Source organism: Taudactylus pleione, unplaced genomic scaffold, assembly GCF_031769625.1.
Source record: "Taudactylus pleione unplaced genomic scaffold, aTauple2 ptg000017l, whole genome shotgun sequence".
NCBI classification, from domain to species: Eukaryota; Metazoa; Chordata; class Amphibia; order Anura; family Myobatrachidae; genus Taudactylus; species Taudactylus pleione.
Genome location: NW_028284419.1, coordinates 13,691,875 through 13,715,877, shown reverse-complemented (window position 1 = coordinate 13,715,877; position 24,003 = coordinate 13,691,875). Strand labels below are relative to the sequence as shown.

The window sequence follows — 24,003 nt, the reverse complement described above, 5'->3', positions numbered from 1 at the left end:
ATTACTAAACTGATAGAAATTGAATCAGCTGCTTGGTACACCTTCAAGGCTGCTGTGCGTCGATTCTTAGCGAACAGAAAAGAGGCCAACTACATGTCCATGGTGAAGGAACTATTGGACAACTACAAGAATATGGGTTGTAGAATGTCACTGAAAATTCACTTATTACATCTATACTTTTTCCCGACAACCTGGATAGTGTAAGTAATGAACAAGTAGAACATTTTCACCAAGACATTCTGACAATAGAGCATTGCTACCAAGGATGTTGGGACCCTGCAATGACGGGGGACTACAGCTGGTTCATTATTAAAGAGTCCAATGAGACGCTGTACATTTCATCTTTTATTAACAATTACATTACATCTAATTTGTATTGCTAAGAGTTTATGAAGTTTAGTTTCTGTAGTTGTTAGGTGTGTCTGTTGTTTTATTAGTATTTTGTAAATTAATATGACTAATATTTCAATTCTATAGAAATTAATTGAAATTTTCACTTATCTTATTTTATTCAGATACAGCTATTACCGCTTTTGTTATTTGTGTGTATCTAATAATTGCGATGTGATAGAGGAAATCAGATTTGTACACTGAACTCAGCATTCCTAAATTAGGCGAAAACACATATTCACATGCCATATGCAGTAAATCTTTCCAATTTTGTTGGGTAGTATAATGAAAAGATTTGTATGACAAGGAAAACCTGGCCTACGTGGCCTTTACATGAATCCAGGCCTTGTCAGCATATGAGGCAAATGCAGTACAATAAATGAAAAAGGAAAAGTACAGATTTAGATGCTGAACATGAGGCTGATGTGGAGTTGGATGTATTATGTGCCAAACACACAAACACATTTTGTTCTTGATGTATACAAATAGGATAAAAAAGCGCTTCAATAAATTGATGCAGCAGAGGGACACAAGAGTGGTCTCATACACTCCACACAAGGTAAATATCAAACAAAAAAAATGTATCCCCCTTGCACACCACAACAGGGATTTCTATTCTGAGAAAATTCTTTATGAGGAATCACAAATATTCCAAAAAGTTATAAAAAGTTTTTTTCAGTTAAGTCTTCTCTCTACTCCTCCTTTTTCACCGTCCCCTTGAACAGCTATTTTGCACTCTTAAATTGGCCTCACATTCGGAGTAACATAAAGGGGAAAGAGACAAAAAAAGCCTCAATGGTGAAAAGTATCGTTTAACTCAACAAGAACACATAAAAGAACACTTAAAAAATGTTTCACCATCACACTAAAAATATAAAGGCGTACCAGATATTTAGGGTGCAGTTGCCCGACACCCGTAAGCGCATATGATGTAAATCCACAAGGGCCTCCCGGGATTGATCGGACCTTGGAGCCTGCAGCAGCCTGGACAAACTGGTTCCCTTTCTCTCTGGTATTCCTATTTCATTTAAACCCACCGACGCGTTTCAATTCACTTTGGAGTCTTTTTCAAGGTGATTAGATGGTGATATCAAGAGGGGGTTTAAATACCTTATTTAATAATCCTGGCTCCGGCTACATATTTTTCATGTTGCAGATCTGGATGAATCTCAGGATGCACTATATCTTACTCTGCAAGGGCAGCATAAAAGCCAGATTTATGCCAGGAGAGAGCTGTGCTATATGCGCTAGTTTGACACCAGGAAAAGCCACTAGTAAATGCACCTGGTTTATGTCACATGATGCATCTTGACAGTAATAGTAGCACTGTAGATGCTAACGGTACAGTACCCAATTTACACACACAATATAGGGTCTGATTCAGAGACACAGCTGCTGCGTCTTGGTACGGAGCGGTGGTGCACAATTATGTAGAAGATGCAGGAGAAGTTTTATGTAAAAAGATGCCCACTACTGTCTTCTCTGATCCGATGCTACATCCAAAGACGCAGCTATCAGATCAACTGTGTGACCATCGGACAGCTGAGTAACCCTCAGGTTACTCAGGATGTTTGGTGAAATCATGTTGCCGGAGCCAGTGACACAAGGATGCAGCCACCAGTGATGTGCGGCCAGGTGAGGCAGAGCCTTTCCTGTCATACTTATTACTCCACAGTTTTTACTATAAAAATGATAAGAAAAATGTAAAAAAGTATTATAAACATCTTCTTTGTGTGTATAACTTTTCCACACATTACTGATCAAAACACACCAAATTTCCAGCACTATATACTACTGCACCTTTGTATAATGAACTCTCGGGATCATATATGTATGTGTAAATCTGGCTCTGATACTAGCCAGTGCCTCCCCAGCCATTTACCTCACCACACGACACTGCTAGCCATTGGCTTCAGCACTCCCAAAAAATGGGGCCTACATGCCCCTGTTTTCTGGAACGTTGGCCATTGCCGCAAATGCCAGTAGCATGTCAAACCTGCTGCGGCGTTCTAGGCACTGGAAGTGACATTGCAGACCCAGATCTCCATACAGTGCAGCTCTGACACATGCACAGATCTTAAATCATCAGAATTGTGTGTTAACATTGAATTATGATATATCTCTGAACCAGCCCCATAGTAGTTTAATGATGCACCATAAATATAAGGCAGTCTCTCTGAGTGCGGACAGTGATTGAATTTGCTGCAAAATGATTGCACTTATCAGTATCCTCCCTAATAATAGTGTTTATATTTGCATTGATTTGTCTGTCTTGTGTGGCCCTGTTTGATGTACATCCTGTATTCCCTTCTGTCATACAAATCAATGATGATAATATATATAAAAGCATAACAAAATGTAGGGAAAGATACTTATACAGATGTAATAATGAATATATTCCTACTAACAGAAGGTTTCTCAGGATTTACAACAATGTGAACCACTTTACTTTTCATACTTACAGGTTTTAGTGCTTGTCCATACATAACAGATTCATGCACGTTCTGGTCCATATTTGGATAAAACTGACAGTACTCCTCATAGAGGCCAGTGACAGGGTCAATCTCACAATCTAATCTTACATATATGTCTTCTTTAGGTTTGTGTTTTTCAATCTTAGTTGAACCACCCAAGCTCAGAGGACACCTGAAATGGAAAGAGAAACAAATGTTATAATTTGTATTTTCTACTTTACAAAACTCACTATGTTGCAGCAGCAAAAAGACTTTTGTAAGCTGATGAGATCTACTGTATATTTTAATTGATGGTGTCAATATATGTTTATGCTTATTTAAATTAAACCAGTTGATGCACAGGGCACTAAATTATTAAACGCATGTTAAATAGAGAATATGCAGTCATATTGTTGACATTCAGAATGTCGACACTAATGGCAAATGGTTCTGAATGTCGATATTCTGAATGTAAAAAACTTCATGCATAATATCGACATTCAACATTGACAAAATGTTGATATTATGCATTTTTACAGTATAAATATACCATTGTTAAAGTTAGATCAGGGTTAGATAGTATTGTCAACATAATCAATCTCGACATTATAACAGTGTTGATGTCACAAATGTTGACAATGACATTGAGATTCTGTTGACATTCACAATGTTGATATTCAGACCATGTCGACATTCTCATATGTAGTGAATGTAAAACTCATATACCTCACCCAAGTAGAGGCAATGATTCAGAGGTGGACACAATGATGATGTTTGCGCATTTGAGCTATTATTAGCTAGTGTGCATCAGTGAAAAGTCCTAAAAACCCCAATGACGCATGTGTTCCCTGAGTGTACTCAGAGACTGCTGTTGTGTATAAAGGCGCTGGCAAACATGGGGGTTTCTGGGCGTTTACTGGAAAGTGGCCTGAAGTGTGCCCAAAAAATGAGAGCTTTGATAAAACTTACCTTCGTTAACTCTCTTTCTTCGAAGTCTATAGGGTCCACAGGGATACTTTGGGGTTTAGGTGGAGGTTAGGACCAGACACCAGGCAGTTAAAGCTGTCAACTCCCAGGATGCACTGGTCCATTCCTACATACTCCACCCCCAGACCAGAGGCCCTTCAGTTAGTTAGCAAGCCAATGGCAGGAGGAGGACAGGAGAGAAGGAAGACTGGTACACAGAAGAAACACACTCTCAGACAAGGGAGACATGACCAGAAAAGCCAACCCAGAGAAGCCAGGGGCGCCAGGGCGGGCACCTTGTGGACCCTATGGACTTTGAATAAAGACAGTTAATGAAGGTAAGTTTTACCATAACTCATTTTCTTCTTCAGGGTCCATATGGATCCACAGGGATACCTTGGGGATGTCTCTAAGCAGTAGTCAAGGACGGGGATGCTCCTGAGATGATAGGAGTATCTGGTGCTCAAATGAAGCATCCTGAGAGGCAAATGTATCAAAGGCATAGAACCTAAGAAAAGTATGGACAGAAGACCACGTGGCCGCCTTACAAAGCTGTTCAGCCGAGGTGCCACGGTGTGCTGCCCACGGCATTCTGCGGGGCCAGCTAGCAAGGTCCCTGGGAGCCCCTCGAGAGTACCAGACTGAACTGGAGTTGCAACGCCCGGAGGGGTGATAGAGTGTCATCACAGACGTATCGTGGACAGTCTGATGCTGAACACTCAGTGGTAAAATCTAACAAATCAAATAAATAAAAGCTTATGGGCTGCCTAAAGCAGCCTCTGGCTTAGGGGCGGGGTATGGGGGCATACTGGAAGTCGACAGCTTTAACTGTCTGGTGTTTGGTCCTAACCTCCACTTAAAGCCCAAGGTATCCCTGTGGATACCTATGGACCCTGAAGAAGAAAAAGGCTATATCATGAGCATATTCTGGGAGGGTCATGGGTCACACTTGCCTACCCTCCCGATTTGGCCGGGAGCCTCCCGAAAATCGTGTGCCACTCCCGGCCCCCCGGAAAGAGGGGCAGTGATGCAATTCATGCTGAATTGCATCATTTTGGCCCCGCCACCCGCTTCACAATGCCTGTAATGTCGGCATTGTTCAGCGAGGTTAGGGCCAATTACGCAATTGTGTGGCCCCGCCCCATCCCACACACAAATTACCATCATCCATCCGACCATGCCTTCTTGTGCCAGCCACAGCCCCATGTCCTGCCGATCTGGCTGTTCCCTCCCGGAAGGGGCAGCCAGAAAGTCGTCAACCATGTCATGGGCGTGTCAGTGAACGTTGCTGCATTCCCAAACACAGAAGCCATGTTTAGAAGAATTTCAGAAGGCAACGCTGCGCCAGTCATACACTGGTTCAAGTATCGATAGTGAGCACAATGGTGCACTGATGGTACATTGTTTGGAACCACCAGTGGATTTGTACTTTCCACGGGCATTAAAAGAGGGCGTCTCAGGTCCTATACTGTCTAGTGCATGCTAGAACACAAGGGGTAAGCTGAAACTACCATTTGCATATTACCAACACTGCGACTCTGTACAAAATCACTTTTGCCCATACATTAGCTTCCACCTCTGAATCAGGCCCTACAGTATGTCCACCTTTTGCCTCAGATGCATAACAACAATGTGATCGTTTTACAGAATGTCCTGTTCTCAGTGTAACTTTCCATTCTCAAGGGCACAGCTGTAGTAACAACGTGCCAATTTGTTGGGAATGCCTCTCAGAATAGTGATAAACAGCTGGATGGATGCAGACCCATCCATCTCAGGGGCAAATGCAGGATCTGTAGGGAGGGAGTTTCATATATGTGCATTATATCTATTTGAGAAACATGGATGGATGCAGATATGATAACACCCCCTTAAAAATTTTCCGGGCTTTTTAAATTATTATTTGTAAAAAAACAAAACACTTTTGTGAACCTGCAGCCATTACCTGCTGTCACCGGAGCTACTGTGACTGCAGGATGCCACTCTCTGCAAAGGCCACTCTGAGAAGCTGCTGTACATGACAGCTGCGGCATGCGACCCCTTGGCCATTTCTGGACACATTACATCATGAGGTGCTGTGGCAGGTCCGATATCGAGCTATTCGGACCTGAGTGGCAGAAAAGGAGTGTAGACGGAAACAGAGGTCTCTGGGCCTGATTCAGAGCCGCTCGTAAGCGTCCGCTCGTTCGCTCCGAGCGATGTTCGCACATCTGCGCATGCGTATGGGTTGTAATGCGCATGCGCCAACCAGTCAGTGCAGTCGGAAATCGTGTGCTCGCAAAACAGTGAATGCCTGCTGATTTGAGTGACAAGATGAGGCGTTTGTGGGTGGTAACAGGGGATGGTGCTTGAAAACGGGGAGTGGATATCCAAACGCAGGCGTGCCAAACGGTCAAAGCGGGCATTTTAAGGGTGTGCATAACAAAACAGCGTCAACGACCACGTCACTTGGTTGTCTTTTAGCCTGAACTGCTCGCATGATTGCGCTAGGAAAATGCTACCACAAGAATAGCGAGCAGTTCATACGCCTTTCGATGTACTCGATTAATCTAATAAATACCGGAGATGACATATGATGCGAATGGCCAAGGGGCGTCTTTACAAAATAGCGAGCGCATGTTTTGGATGCTCGCTCAGACATAGAGGCATCAACAGACCGCAAAGAGCGAGCGCTCAATTTAAATAGCCAGCCCCTTTTTCTGAATGAGCAAGCGCAAATAGCGTCCGGCTCTCTGTCTCAAAACATAACAAACTAACAAAAAAAAGGAGCTGCCTCTGCGGGTTATCAATCTAGCAGATACTTAGAAACCCTCCCTGTGTGCGTCAGTGCATGTAAGTTTTGCCATCCATTAAAGTAGTTACAATAATTCTACATTTTTCCAGGGTGCAACTCAGAATAAGGGACTCATCCACTGATGTTTAATGTTGATCCTGACTAGCATTTATAATACTTGTGAAATAAAACCCATTCTACTACCTTTATGATTACCAAATAGTGATTACACCAGTGTTGTGCTATACAGTATTTTTCCGAGTCATGTCAGAGGCTTATTAATTCATTTTATTTAAATTGTTTCAATGGGTTTGGCCACTACATATGGTCTCCCTATGTGTGCCTAATCTTTCTTCTTCACTTCTAGGAGATGTGGAGGTGAGACAGGAAAGAAAAGGTGGGCAGGGAATGACTTGTCAAGTGAGTGGCTCAGTTACTGTATGAAATTAAGTCCTGTCCTCCTCAGTAATACACCGAGTGGCAGTGACAATAATGAGGCAATTGCATCATCAAACTATGCCACTCAGTGCTAAGGTTTGGCAGGGCTCACGCCATGTCCTCACCCAACATTCTCATATTTGTTATCTACAATCTTTCAGTTGTTATGTAATCTGCAATCTATAGCAGACGCTAGGATATCGAAACAATAATATTCAACCCAGAAAGTAGATATATTTTATTACATCTTACTATTCAAGGAGGGGGGATTTACTTATGCTCCCAATATCCCCAACTACCCCTTTTATGGAACATATCACATCTACTAATAGAGTCAGACACTCCAAACCTAATAATTGGGGGAAACTTTAATGTGGTGGATCATCCCATTCTGGATCGCTCTACTTCCTCATGTTCTGTGCCGCATGCCCTGGCTGGGATGCACCTCCTAAAAAATAGGATGGGTATGATTGTCCCTTGGAGGCTTACACATGGCAATAGCCGTGAATATATCAAGGTACATCAAATGTTCTCATGGATTAACTATTTCCTTGCTGCAAATAGTCTTTCCTGGGATCTGTTGCACCTCCATCAGTCCTATTTTAATTTCTGATCATGCTCCCATACAGTTAGATCTGCAAATTTCACCTAGAAGTTCCAACCACTTTTGATTCTACCCCTCTTATTTGTCCCACAATGTTGTTTTAACTTGCATAACAAATACAAATGGAGTATTGGGATACGCCTATACTGTTTTGGGAGACATCAAAAGTGGTCATGCATGGTTGGACCACCTCTTACAATAATTCTAAGTTTAATTTTTTTCTTGATCAGATGGTCTCTTCCTATGACACCTTTGTGACCAATCCATCCCCCAATAATATGACCCTATATACTAGTCATAAACAACTTCTCTAAACATTTTTGTTGGAACAAGCACAGCGAAGTGTAATGTGTTAGTAGTCTATACTAAAAATAAATTCTACGGTTGGGGTAATTACTCAGGGAAGATGTTGGCTTCCATCACTAAACAACATAGTAGAAAGTATTATATTATGTCCATAACTAATCCCTTTACTGGTACTAGAGATACATCTTATAAGACTATGGGGTCTATTTACTAAGCTGTGTTAGGAGATAAAGTGAACAGTGATAAAGTACCAGCCAATCAGCTCCTAACTGCCATTTATCAAACACAGCCTGTGACATGGTAGTTAGGAGCTGATTGGCTGGTACCTTATCACTGTTCACTTTATCTCCTAACACAGCTTAGTAAATAGACCCCTATATCTGAACAGTTTTATGACTCTTTTTCTTCTTTTGAATGAGGATGAAACCGGACCAGTGTGTGACCGTCTCCTTAATATTACAGAAATAATGTAAATTTACATACAAGGAGGTGCTACCAACTAAATAGACTTCACAAAGAAAGATATAGTATGAAGGTGCACTTGGTCACAAAAGGTGAATAAAATATAACTTGTATTATCTTATTTAATTTAACTACTTCATTCAAGAATATTGATTACTATGGATATCCATATAGCCCTACAAACATTACATTATATTCACTAAGGTAGGGTGAGAAAATATTCCTATAATACGTGACAGGAATTCCTAAGAAACACACTAATAACCAATAATATTTATGAGAGTTAATAATCCTGTTTATAGTGTTGGTGGCAGATCATTTGTAACATTCAATTCCAGTGTCTAGCTACTATTGCAACATAAGTTGCAGCTTGTCCTTAAAAATAGGGCTCTATTTATTAACATTATGTTTACTAAAATAATGTGAAAAAGGGAGTTTTCACACCCTTTTCTTTAGTTTCATCTAAATTTACTAACGCACAATTGGAAAATAATTCTTAAAATTCTACGCCAAGCCCTAATTATCATATAGTTTTAGCAATCAGATTGCATTTCCCATAATTGTAATGGGAAATGCAATCTGCCTGAGATTTACTAAAAATAAATTGTGAAAAAATACCGGGGGAAGCCCTGTGATAATATAATAGTAATAATAACAGGCAGAGCAGAGCCCAGAGCTGGCCCCAGTGATCAGCTGTATGGTCTAAATAGATCACAAGCTGATCACTGCAAAAAAAAAAAGTATCTGAGTCCATGACCGGTGATCGGTGCCCCGGTGATGTCCTCCGTGGCTCTGGTCAGCTGGTCTCCCATCCTGCACTGTGACCCGAAGGTGATGGGGGTTGGGGGGGGGGCAGTCACAGGGGGGTCACGATCATGCAGGGGAGTAGCGGTTTCCGGTCGGCGCATGCGCCGGCACCTTGTCACTGTATTTTTTCCCTGGGGGTGAGGCATTGGCTTCAGATAGGCGAGACACGATATTAAACACCTGGGAATATACCTTTATGGACTTAATGTATAAAAGCTTATATTGCGCTCTCTAGAGGAATTTAAGAGCTGATGTCACCTTCCTCTCTTTTTTTTTTGGGGGGGGGGATGGATCTTAAAAATTATTACAGGTACCTTTCCAAGAATCCTTTACCCACTTCAGGTCTTGCCCTTAATATTGATTAATTCTGATAAAAGAAAACTTCTCGAAACATTTTGCTAATTTTTTTTGGAATAATGAATAACAAAACTAAGTATGGTTATCCTGCAAAGATCTAGGGCGGAGTTAATTTCACGGATGGTAAATTACAGTGTATACCCAAGCTGTCATCTGTAGGTATTTATAAATTCTAGATACACAAACCTGACACATACTGTACACTAATACCCAATTAGAGCAGCTATTTATACCTAACACGGACTTATATCTCCCCCAAGATATCCTTGACAACCCTTTATTATTGTCCACTTGGTCTGTGTGGAAAAGCATAGGACAAAAATGGAATCTAAATAGTTATTACTCCTTCTTTCTCCCTTTCCCTTTCAACATGATATTGTGGCATTCCTTTTTACTAGGTGGGCTAGGAATGGTATTACATACAGTATATCCATGAGATGTTACATGTAGGAAACCACTTCACTATTCAACTGCCTGTTCAAGTTCTCATTTTTTTACGGGTTATAATTTAGCATTCTTACATGCACAATATTATGCTTCCAGGATTCTTTCATATCCACATTACTTTACACTAATAAAGCATTGCCTTCTACCATGAATAGGAAAATGCATTTTAGATTATATTTTTGGGGCTACCTCTTCCCCTCCAGAAGTTATCAAATTGGTCTTAGACCTCAAACTGCTTGTTCAAAATGTTCTTGTTGTAAGGCTTCTCTTTATCATTGTCTCTGGGACTGCCCACCAATTAAAAAAATGTTGGGTCCAGGAAATAAATTGCACTACGCATCTTTTGAAATATCTTTCCCTCTCACCAAAATGGACAATCTAGGGAGCCTCAAATTCTAAAGCTAAATTCACCAAAGGGAGTAAAAAACTATCATGATTACCACTGCAGCTACAAAAAAAATTATTTTACAGCACAGTCCTCACACAATAACTTTATTTAAACACAACTTGTTTTATCTCATCCAACTGGATTGGCTTGAGGCCTCTCTACATAATGAGGATAAAGCTGCAACTTTCTTTGACTTCTGGGAGAGCTTCATCAACACTCTCCACATTGTATTACACTACTGCTTACGAATGACTTACTGATTCAATTAGATTAGTTATATTTTACAGAGCATATGATGTTGTGACTATCCTTTGGAGACTTTTCTTGTGATCTTGTATAGCCAACTGCTCAGTCCCTTGGGAACCTACTCCCCTTCTCCCCCTCCCTGATTTCTACCCTTCCTCCTTTTTCCATTATGTTTACAGTTATTTCTATTTTGGTTTTCCGTATCTGTCTATTGTTCCCGAATAGATAATGTTCATATTAGGCCTTTAGTACAGTGAATAATCAAGATTGTCTTACAGTATCATTACTGTACTTCCACACTCTGCTTTACTATTGTTATCACTGTTATCATTGGATGATGTAATGATCTTTCTTAAGACTTGTTTGTTGTTTAAAAAAAGTTTAATAAAAACTTGTTTAAAAAATAATATTCATCACTGTCTACGATTCTGATAGATTAATCTGCTAACAGAGGGTTACATGTTTGGTTTATATGTTGATGTTTGCCTTAATTCTGTTTCTCATTATACTATACTAGTTGATGTACTCGGTTTCACCTGTGTAGACCTTAGATATTTACTGTTTCCATTTCCATGTCACTACTCCAATAAAACATTAATCCTTCACCTTTCCCTCCCTCGCACGTGTTGTAACTAGGGATGTGCAGACTCGGTTCTACTCGGTTCCATTCGGATTTTTTTCCCGAATCTTATTGGGTTTCAGCTGTCACGAGTTTTGGATAGCCAATAAGATTCGGTAAAAAAAACCGAACGGAATCGAGTAGAACCGAGCCTGCACATCCCTAGTTGTAACACATTCGACATTCCCCTCCCTCACCTGTGTAGAAATACAATCCCCCCCACACCTGTAGTAACACATTACCCTCACTCACACCTGTAGTAACTTATTCCCCTCTCTCACCTCTGGAATAACACATTCCCCTTCCTCACCTCTGTAGTAACTAATTTCCCACACTCACCCCTGTAGTAACACATTCCCCTTCCTTCACCCCGTAGTAACACATTTGACATTCCCCTCCTTCACCTGTATACTAATACATTTTTCTCTGTCACCTCTGTAGTAATACATTTCCTTCCCTCACTATTCAAATAGGGGAGCCACACCAACTGCCAATGATGTTTAGCAGCACTTGGGATGACAGTTGGTGTTTGGATATGAACTGTGCTGCAGTCACAACAAGAAAAGACATTGCACAGGGGGAGGAAACATTTTAGCTCTTTTCACCCCCTTGGGAGTCGAATTTCAAAAAATCCTTTCTTAGTGGGCAACTACATCTTGCACGGAATATAGGGTCTTATTCAGGGCCTCATTCAGAGGCGGTCGTAGGATGCAAGTGGTCGCTCAGAAACAGGGCGGCCACTTGCATCCTGAATGGCCGCCTCCATTTCGGTCGTTAGGCTGTGGGTTAACACCCACAGCTCTAATGACCGCTAAGGGAGATGGTCGCGATGGTCAAGACCATCGCGACCATCGGGGCTTACGACGAGACCCTAAGGTAGGGTCTCGTCAACCTTAAGCCCCAGGGAGCTTCCTGCTGTGTTTCAGCAGGAAGCTCCCCACTGACATCACTGATGATGTCAGTGCGGCCGCCCACATAACGGTAGGCGTTTGTAAAGGAATGCCTCCGTTCTGTAAACCACCCCCCCGGCCCGCCTACCAAACGGGGGCACCTGTCGATCAACATCGACAGCCGCCACTTTGGTAATGAGCTCCGGAGCGACAGAGTTTATCTGTTGCTCCGGGGCTTGCACACGCACAGTTCGGCCGCTGCGCGTGCGCAGGCCAAACCATCGAGTCGGTTACGAGCACATCAGCGCTCATGACCGACTCTGGATGAGGTCCTCAGACTCGGTCGCAAGCACCGATGTGCTCGCAACCGGGTCGATGGGTAGCGGCCACACTGCGCGTGCGCAAGCCCCGAAGCGATAGAGAAACTCTCTCACTCCGGAGCTCGCTACAAAAGGGTGTAGCTGTCGATGTTGATCAACAGCTCACCCCGTTTTGTAGGCGGGCCGCGGGGGTGGTTTCCAAAACGGAGGCGTTCCTTAAGGAACGCCTACCGTTTTGTGGGCGGCTGCACTGACATTATCAGTGATGTCAGTGGGGAGCTTCCTGCTCGATCAGAGCACGAAGCTCCCTGGGGCTTGCGAGTGCCCAGACCCAACCTTAGGGTCTGGTCACAAGCCCCGATGGTCGCAATGGTCTTGGCCACGCTCGACCATCACCCTGGTCGCTTGCTAAGCCGTGGGTGGTAACCCACAGCTTAGCTTGCGACAGGAGGCCGCACAAAAAAAAAAGAAGTGCCCGCCATCATTCAGAGAGAGCATTCGCTTCTTGCGACCGCCTCTGAATGAGGGCCATAGTCCTCGATTTTCATGTCTCTAGGTCCAGGGGTTTGGGCTGGGCATTGATGAGTTAGTGAGTTATTTGATTTTATATCTATAAATTAACTTCAAATTCCACCAGTGTTACAATATTCATATATTTGTATCACCACGGTATGTAACATTCATTCAGTAATGTAAAGAGCCTTTTATAATCAATTATGTGAACATATCCTTACTGTAATTGGCCTATGTTAGACCATCTCCCACATCTTACCTCCCACTTTTGTCAGAAGGACGCACCGGGTGACATCAAAATATCAGAGCTGCTCTGCTATTTCGGTGTCACCCCGTTGGATGGTGTCACCGACAAGCCAGAAATTGGAGAGAGGCAGGGGAGAGACTGTGGGCTGCCCCAGCAGCTGCTGGAGCGCTGGGTAAGCTCACTGTGTGCCAAGAACTGGTGGTGGGAATGGCCCCAAGATTGGCACACATACGCGAAGCAACGGTCTTTCTGTGAAGCCATGCCCCCTTTCACACACGCCTACGGCGTGCAGAAGAACTCCGACCAGCAGCACTGGGTGTCACCGAGATAAGTGACGCCTCTGCCACATCCCTAAGCATGATGAGGCGGAAGTGTCAGATCTGAACCCTTTTCCTGTAGGTATGTACTCGGGCCTATTCAATTAGGTTCTGCATACCCTCGCGTTAATCCCCATTGGGTGTACTTTTACTCAGAGCCTCAGGAGATCGTTAAATCCCTCTGGGTTTTAACGAGCGGGGAAACCCATAGATACCATCATTTTATACTGAATCTACTGGTTACCTCACGTTACCTGAGAGTTTACTGTGCAGGAAAATGGAGAATAATTGAATAGCTCCAGGTGTTAAACCCGGAGCTTTGCCCCATGCAGTAAATACTGTGCCTAATTAGATATGCTCCGTAGTATCTAAAAAAACTAAGCATGTATACTATAGCTCCTCAGTATTGTGATTGATTGTACAGGAGACATTGAATATAAGTTTCACAGATCTCAGAATTACCTGGTTGCCTCCACTTTGCCTACTTTACTATGGTAGAAGGGAATCTCTTCATTGTATTCATCAAAAACTCCCCATCTCAGGTGAGCCCATTCATGGACAAACACTCTTCCTGCAAATAGAAATAACATTTACGAGAACATCAATTCATATAAACAATTATTTCATGTCTCAATATTGCATCTTATGATTGCCTTGTATTTGCCATACGTTAGCATTTTGCTATTCACAGAAGATACATTTTCATGGTTACATACAGAGCAGCACACCATCTGTACTTATGACACAATTCTTACAGCTCTAGTAATCAATTTTTTTTTATAAAATAATGTGAAAAAGGGTGTTTTCACACCCTTTTCAAATATTTTAGTTTCAATGAAATGTATTAAAGGGCAATTGTAGTAGTTTTCATGAAAAACTACTCCAAGCCCTTTAATTCTCATTTCTTTAGCAAGCAGATCGCATTTCCTATACTTGTAATGGGAAATGCGATCTGCTTGAAGTTTACAAAGAGGCAATTTTAAAAAAATACCAGGTGGGAGCCCTGCTATAACATCGCCATCTGAAGATGGCCTTAAGCAGGATTCCCCCCAGTACCTGGACTCCTGCTCTGACAGGCAGAGCAGAGCCGGGATCCGGCCCCCTGTGATCAGCTTTGTGGTCTAAATAGACCACAAGCTGATCACTGCAATAAAAAAATAAAAAGTAAAAAAAAACCCCCACTTACCTGCAGGCGGGGGTCCACCGATCTGTGATCCGGTGAGCTCTCTCATCTGGTCTGCTTGTCACTGGGGGTTCTTCACTGTGACCCTGGTCAGCTGTGCTGTAAACCAGCATCTCAGACCTGGAGCCCCAGAGATTAGCTGACTGGAGGTAAGAGAACACCGATACCACAACTTACAGGGGTATTCAGTTTGGAGCGAAAAGTCTGTGCTGGACTTTTTGCTCCACATCGCTGATTTTCCTGGGATAAAGTATCGGGCGTGAGCCCGCTTTATCCCCGTATTCAATTAAAAAGCTACGAAAACGGGAGCCGGCGAAATAGGATTGGCGGAAAAAAACGGGATTTACCTGGAATAAATTGTAGGACCCCCTAAAGCTGTCAAAACATGGGGATCACTATGGGTACCCCCATTTTAGCCTGCAAATGAAAGTCAGGGTTTTAAATAGCCGCGGCAGATGTTTTTATGCCGACATTGAAGAAGTGATGCAGAAGAGCACTTAGGTTATTTTTTTTATTTTTTTAAGTGGTCCCATCAAATTTGGGGTACATGAAAATGGGTACTAGCATATTTTTATGTCCCTAAAGTAATTTTTAAAAAATTCTGCAAAAATGCACCTGCCGCTAATAATCTATCCTAGTAAACATCTGTCGCATACTTACAGAATAGTCCTGAACCTATTTCCCTATTTTTAAACACTTTTTTCCATAATTTTTTTTTTTTCACTCCAATTTTTAAATTATTTTTTTGGGGTGACCCTAATTTTTTTTTTTTACTTTTGTTGACACAGTTTATTTTTAAATGACATTCCCAGGGTTGCAGGCTATTTTTTTAAGCCTGCACTCCTAAACCCCAATTCTGCACTTTTTTTCGCCATCTATTCAGTGGTGAAAAGTTATCCCCATTTTTTTTCAAAGACTTTTCGAACCTGCGAAAAGTCTTTGAAATTGGATACGGGGATAATTGAAATTGGCAAAAATGACGTCATCGCTCCAACTTTTCGCCCAAATTGAATACCCCTGTAAGTGTCAGCGGTGAGACGGGTGCCAATCCCGGGGGGAGGAGGGGAAAGCGCATTCATGGATGCACTGTCACTATATTTTTTACTAAAAATACAGTGAGAATTGTGCGATGATGACTCGCAGGGACAGGAGCGTAGCTTGAGCTATGGGGGCCCCATAGCAAAGTTTCTACAGGTCCCCCATAGATCTAACTATAGTAGAAGGGTCCAGGTCCAGTGAACGGCTAAGCCAAACCTCCCGGAAAAGGAGTGGCCTCATGGGGAAGGGGTATAGCCCCCCTTTTCATTACTATGGGGGCATGCATGGCATTCCCGGAGATGCTGGGCTGCCCCCAGGCTCTCCTTCACACTGTGTAGATGCTATTTACACGCTGTGGAAAGAGTGCCCCCCCAACTCTCCTCACCTGTGGGACACAGAAGAGCAGGACTGTCCCACCCAAAGATGAAGATACTTAAAATACATGATATTAGTGGGAAAACTTTGGTTTTCATATTATTTATATTGAAAAAGTAATGATAAATATGCCTACATGTCTGAAAGGTGGAACAAGATTATTAATGGTCACTATCACAACGGATATTTTCATTTTGAATGAAAATATCTCGGCATTTACTATAGTTAACTCGCAGAGACAGCAGTAGCTCTAACAGCTGTCCCTGTGAGTTGCATCCCTGCCAAATTTCTGAAAGACTCCTCTGGAGGATATGACAGTGTGCTTGTGTCTGTGTCAGATTCGGGAGATTACCTCCATATGCTTAAAGTGGTTTATGCCATCTGAGGATGATGTGAACCTATGGGGCTAAATTCTAAAACATGCAGTTTACATTGCTAATTAGCCTTTTGTAGCATCTGCTTTTGTCAAATGTTAAGCTGCATACACACACAGGATGATTTTCCTGAACGATATCGTTCAACAATAAATCTTTCATATCATTCATTTATATGCAGTGATCAATCAACCAACTACCAACGATATGTGTTCCCACATGAACGATAACGATATTTATGGCCTTTCATGCATGCAGGCCAACTTGAACGATTTTGTAAAGATTTGCCTGTAAAAAGATAGCTTCACTGAAATATCTATCATAGATATCTATCAGCGTGTACAACCAAAATCGTTTGCCCTGCACTACAGAAAGTTGGAGGGAAATCTATCAACGATATATATGGTTGTTCAAGTTGTACCATGTGCACCATTAGTTGAATTGCATGATGGTTTGAAATGGATTTATTGCTACTTATTTTCTTTTATCCAGAGGTTTTTTCTGGAGCTTTTCAATTCACCGCGCTGCTTACTTTGATGGGAAGCTGTTATGTCGGAGAATGACGGTTCTTGTGACTTAACCTGGGTGTTTAGTCGCGAGAACCGACATTCTCAGACTAAAGTGCAAGCCGTGAGGCTGTTAACACCACGCTAAGCAGGCAAAAAGCCACGCGGGCGGCACTTTAGTTGGATTTCTCCTTGCACCCTCAGGAGAGTGCGAGAAGAAATAGTTTAGTCGGACCAAATGGCATGCTCAATTGAATAGTTCCGGGAACTCCCTTCTGGGGCTATTCAGCATTGCACTGAATCGAATTCCCCCCAGTGGTAGAACTATTAATTTTTTTTTCTTAAACCCAGCAGATGAGAATATAGGGACCTTTTTATTAACATTATTTTTACAAAAAGAATGTGAAAACAGGTGTTTTCACACCATTTTCATATTATTTTAGTATCACATGAATTTAACTGGAGTAGAATTTGCTAAATTCTACACCAACCCCTAATTATCACATATTTTTAGTAAGCAGATGGCATTTCCCATACTTATAATGGGGGATGTGAGCTGCCCAGATTTATTAAAAATAACTAATGTGAAAAAATACCGGGGGAAGTCCTGTGATAATAACACCAACTGGAGATGGCGTTTTTCAGGGTTTCCCCCAGTTCCCAGACTCCTACTCTGCTCTGACAGGCACTGCAGAATCGGGAGCCAGCCCCCTGTGATCAGCTTTGTGGTCTAAAGAGACCACAAGCTGATGATCACTGCAAAAAAAAACAAACTTAAAAAAAATACTTACCTGCATCCAAGGATCGGTGATTGGTGCTCCAGTGATGGCCTCTGGGGTTCCGGTCAACTGGTTTCCGGGCTCTTGCACTGCATAGAGCAGCAGACCAGGGACACAGTGCAGGAGCCAGGAGACCAGCTGACCGGAGCCACAGAGGACATCACTGGAGCACCGATCACCGAGGTATGTGTAAGCTGAGTATGGGAGGGTCATAAGGGAGTGGGGGGGCTGTGCCAGGCCCAGGAAAGGTGGCATGGCCTAATCGCAGGAGGAATGGCCATGTCCTATTAGGATAAAAAAAGTATTTTATGAGGTGCTGCGCACTGGGGATGGGGCCGCTGTGAGCTCCTCAGCTCAGCGCAGCTTCGGCAGCCTGTCCCGGAAACATTTGCACATACATTACCCATTTCTGCTGTTTTGATAGACTGATAGCTCAGATTTAGGCTTCCATATTATATCTGTTAAATTGTGGTTTCAAATGTGATTTGTGAGTCATCTTTGGAAATTGTAAATTTCTTTTAAATTAATCTAATTACATGATTGATGTACTGTATATATATATTAGCAGTTATGTTATTTATCAAATCATTTGCCCTTGCAGCTTATCCTATGTGGGAAAGACCTAAAGGAAATTTAAGGAAAGAATGGTGGTTCACCGCTCCTCCATTAAAACAGCCTTAATGAAGAAATGCAGTGAGCAACCTGTAGCTCACCACTTCTTTGAGTGTAACCATCCTTTAACAACGTTGCGATATAGAATGATTGACCATGTGCCCCCATTAAATCGTGGTGGGGACCGGGATAAAACACTGCTTAAACGCGAGGCGGAGTGGATATTTAGATTGGATGTTATAGCCCCCAAAGGGCTTAATGAGAATCTGCCATTATCATGTTTTTTGTAGGATTTCTATTTATAGGGGAGTAACACCCAAGGGTTTAGACTAGAGGTCCCTTTAGATAGACTAGGGTGTTCCCCATTTTCTATACCTATGTGTGTTCGAATACCTAGTATTTTATTTTATTTAATGTAGTTCAATGTAATTATATTAATGTGGCATTTCAGATCTTGTGGTATCTTATCCAAACTGGTGATATAGCAGGCTATTAATTAGATTTGCTATGGAATTTATTTAATCTTGGTGACGCTTAACACAGTTATATGGTTTGATATATATGATCCCTCCAAGCCAAATGACTTGACATAGCAATGAATAATAATCTCTGATCGAATCATAGATCTACTTGTTTGTTTACTGCAACACATTTGTGATCGGACGCCTTTAAGATAGTAGAGATAGAGTAAAGAGTAACATTAATATGTGTATAATCTGTTGCTAGGTAACTGTTTGTTTTGTTTGAGCACGTGGTGTGCGCTGTCCGGGGACATGCAGATGCGTCACTGGCAGCCGCTGATGACGTCATTGGTGTGAGCACCGATCGAACAACGTGGTCTGTGGATCAGTCACTTGGTGATGGTGGCGGGTCTATATAAAGGTCAGTAATTTTGTATGTTGTTGTATCCTGAAGACAATTTACCTCATAAATTGAAACGTTGAAACTCTCACCATACTTGAGTCATTCATATGAAGCCTAAGTGCCGCACTGCTGTCTGGGTATATATATGTGTATATATATATATATATATATATACATATATCCAACCACAATCCGGCACTCAATGGTAAATGTATATACTTCACCGGGTGCCCTCCTCAATGAGCCTGATGACCTAAAGTACACTGTCACATAGCGATCCCTCTGGCGGCTCTCCGGATAATTTGTAAGCTTGACAAAAGCACTTATTAAAGGCGATGAAACGTTGCTAAGTACAGCTCTGCTTGTCTGAAGTTTTTTATCTGGAGTGCCGCCAGAGGGATCGCTATATATACATATATATATATTGTGACAAGAATCACATAGACCGGAGTAAAAGCCAACAGAAGTTTATTTTCTCACCACAGGCAGATCTACAGGTCAGTGCAGCATTCACAGGCAAGATGTTACTGCAGGTACACAGAATCTTCCATACAACAACACAGTTCTTTTAGTGGACCTTCAAGTCCAGGATCCCTGACACTAGTCACCCCCGAGGCCTATGACCTGGGTGAATAATTCACCGTCAGGATCATTGTGGATTTGCACTGACTCAACTTTAAAGACAGATAACAGGTGCTGCTAATTAGCCTTGCTTGTGGGTTACAAGTGATCACAGGAAAACCTAGACTGGATCTCATTACCATGCTGTTTAGTGCTTCATCTCTGCACAAACCCTGCTGCTCCACATTAACTTCATGTGAAAGCATGCCATACCTGTCACAATATATATATATATATATATATATATATATATATATATATAGGAAAATAACAAGTGTACCAGTTGCTTTTAGATATGTAGCAACAACACTATTCATATAGAGTCCATATAATCTTTATCCTGACGGGATCTCCGTGTATAATGTCCCAGGTGTATATCTCAAAAAAAGAAGAGAATAAAAACCAACATAGTGTAACCTGATATAAAGTCTTAATAGAAGATATGAGACTGTGCTGATTGCACAGAGTAGAAATGGTGTCAGAGAAAATGAAAACCAGCAATCACCAGCACCCAAATAAATGTAAGCCTCGTACCGGATAACACTTTTTCATACAGCAATGTAATTAGGGTCTCTTCTCCTTAAGCACCAATCCGCTCCAAGGTAAATATGTAAATATAAAAGAGAGAGCCTCCAAATCATGTGATACGTTTTTTAGGTATTGTATATGTGTGTCAAGAATATAGAACTGTGCTGATTAAACAGAGTTATACCAAAATAGAAATGGTGTCAGAGAAAATAGCAATCACCAACACCCAAATAAATGTAAGCCTCGTACCAGATGACACTTTTCATACAGCAATGTAAACAAGATCTCTTCTCCTTAAACATAAGTCAGCTCCAAGATAGATATGTAAATATAAAAGAGAGAGCCTCCAGATCGTGTGATACATTTTTTACATACACAATATTTAATTAAAAATACAAAAAAGACTCGTACAATATAGATATTAAAAGTAAGCTTATCTGTCCAAAGTGTTGTGGAGGTAATTTACAGGTGGTCCAATCTCCCACTCAACATGTTGGACCACTGACACCATTTCTATTTTGGTATAACTCTGTATAATCAGCACAGTTCTATATTCTTGACACATTGTGTATGTTAAAAAACGTATCACATGACCTGGAGGCTCTCTCTTTTATATCTACATATCTACCTTGGAGCGGATTGGTGCTTAAGGAGAAGAGACCCTAATTACATTGCTGTATGAAAAAGTGTTATCCGGTACGAGGCTTACAGTTATTTGGGTGCTGGTGATTGCTGGTTTTCATTTTCTCTGACACCATTTCTAGTCTGTGCAATCAGCACAGTCTCATATCCTATATTAACACTTTATATCAGGTTACACTACTGTATGTTGGTTATTATTCTCTTCTTTTTATGAGATATACACCTGGGACATTATACACAGAGATCTCGTCAGGATAAAGATTATATGGACTCTATATGAACAGTGTTGTTGCTAAATATCTAAAAAGAACTGGTACACTGAAGGCGCCGTTCCTTCACTATTTTCCTAAATCTTTAAATGATTGTTTGAATAGATCATCCTTTGGAAGGATTGGCAGCCACCTTAAAAAGGGAGTATCCATACTTGTATGTGTATAATTATTCACTTTTTTATCTTATCTTTATTTATAGTGCATGATCTTTGTTTATATTGCATGAGCTTTGTGCATCACTTACACTATTTTATCTATCTATCTATCTATCTATCTATCTATCTATCTATCTATCTATCTATATATATATATATATATATATATACACACACAGATATATATACACACCTTACCTCTGGGTCCAAATACGCTCAGCAAGATGTCATTAAGTATGAGATTTGGTGTCAGATGTATGTATTTTCCCTTTTCTCCACAGCCACCATATTGCAAAGTGTATGGGGAATCTCTGTCAACTCTGTGAATTGAAGGCTCAGCAATGATAACATCAGCCTAAGGGGAAAAAAAAGCAAACCAGTAAGTCATTTCTCCCTGACTGCAAATTCCAGTGTACACATCAGCTGGAGCCCTTAAGCTGCATACACACTGACAGATATATTGGCCGATCAATTGATCTGCCAATATATTTGCTGCCCGCCGGCCAGTGTGTACCAGCGGTATGTCTGTGAATGACGTCGTACACAAACATATGGCATTGACTGTGCTGCACAGCCAATGGACAGATATATCTGCAGACATATCTGTTCATCGGCAAGTGTGTACGGGTGGTCTGCAAACTGCCCGTACACATGCAGCAGCAGCCATGGGAAGGGGGTGGACCCATCCCCGAACCGCCCCCGGCCAACCAGACCCGCGGCTGCCTAAAAGATTATTGTTGTTCAGTGTATATCAACGACCATCATCTACAGATATAAGAAAAAAGAAAGAAACAAAACAACCTCACTTGCGCTCCAAACTTGTTCAACTAAGATGATATATGGTGGTCTTTTTTCCTCCAATGATGGAGCCGTTCTCATATGCAAATAGAAAAAACAAAAAATAACACAATAGTACAATAAAGGCAATGGTAAAAAAGTTCAATCAATAAAGCGCTGCTGAGAAATGGAAATTTGATAACAAAGGATCCTCTCCACCAGGGTGACGCTTCAGAAAGGCTCCAAAGAAAATCTTCAAATCCCAAAAGCACCAAACTCATGAGAGTATCAGATGTATAAAATTCTTACACGTATGCTTACTTCTAATCAACTGGTGTAAAGCATATAGCAGTTTCTTTAGGTCCTCATACGACCATCGAGATAGAGATGATAAATGAAATCCATTTGTTCTCAATAAAAAATTAAAAAGAAATGACACTTGTAGTGTAATCCACAGGTAAATTTAATCAAAACAAAAATGTAAAAACAGAGGTAAGTAGACAGCTGTACCATATAGATGTAGGTTACTGAAGATGATACCCGGGTATGTTCAGTATAATATGGATGTACTGGCTGCAACCAAACCCCAATGTAAAACACTCCTTTCTACGCATTTCGATGCACTGCGGCGTCTTTGTCAAGTGGAGTGTAAATTTTCAATAAACTAAAACAAGAAAAAAACTTTCTAATATCCAGGTAATTAAAAAACCTTTGGTATCAAACTGGTTAAAGTTGTCTACATATACCAGAATAAATAGTCAAGGTGACTCACCACTTCTTATAATTCACCATGCATAAATGTCAGCTCCGCTGTTAGGCTTGTGATGAAACAGCCCCTCTATGCATAGTGAAGGCTTATTAAGCCCTGGTTGCATGGCAACCATAACACATAAGCCAATGGGTGATGGTAATAATGAGACACGTGCTCAGGTCAAGAGACCCGGAAGACGCCCGCTCCATGAGGGCTACAGGTGGTATTAATCACCTGCTATAACATTGCAGGAGCTCGACTTCGGGCTACAGACATGCGCCGTCACGGTATCCACTCTGGACGCCGTCCCCACGTGTGAAGTCTGAGTCACATGATCGGACCCTCCCAGGCATATTGACAACCAGGAAATAGTGTGGAACGCAAACAATGCATTCCACCTACGCTGAATGCAATGTATGAAGTTACCCGAGTAACATCTTATTACAATGAATATACATAAAAAAATATACATATACATAAAAACTGCAATGATCTAAAGAACAGATATTAGAACAATATTAAAAAAATATTACAAAAACCATTTAACCTCAAAATCGAGGTTGAGACCTTTAGGTTTTAAAGTATTAAGATCATAAATGTACTTCATCTCTGTTTTTGCCAATCTGATGTCTCTATCTCTGGTTCTCCAATTGTTTTTTATCCAGGCTATTCCAAAAAAACTTTTTAACCCTTTGACTGATTGGTCATGTTTCTCTTTAAAAGGTAATGAGAACAGATGATTATCATTGCCCTTAACAATATTGCGAACATGTCCGCAATATTGTTAAGGGCAATGATAATCATCCATTCTCATTGCATCTTACACAACTTGTACAGTAATTTTACATGCCATTAATGGAGCAAAATGTATTCTACATACAGTATTTTTCTTTTACCACACTAAGGTATACCCTAAATAATTACTGCAATATCAAGCCACTGTTAAAAGTATTGGCAGATGCCTACAAATTGGTAGGTGCGTACCA

The 24,003-nt window shown here is 41.4% G+C and overlaps 1 protein-coding gene across 1 annotated transcript in view; it reads right to left on the bottom strand.

The window, feature by feature from the left end:
• LOC148540817 (calcium-activated chloride channel regulator 1-like) overlaps nt 1–24,003 on the bottom strand; it is a 125,620-nt gene that overhangs the window by 81,851 nt on the left and 19,766 nt on the right. The window contains exons 3-5 of the mRNA XM_088482194.1: nt 21,688–21,844; nt 14,003–14,111; nt 2,853–3,036 (exon numbers count right to left, since the gene is read on the bottom strand). Coding sequence (XP_088338320.1) covers nt 2,853–3,036; nt 14,003–14,111; nt 21,688–21,844 — 450 coding nt within the window. The remainder of the gene's footprint in view (nt 1–2,852; nt 3,037–14,002; nt 14,112–21,687; nt 21,845–24,003) is intronic.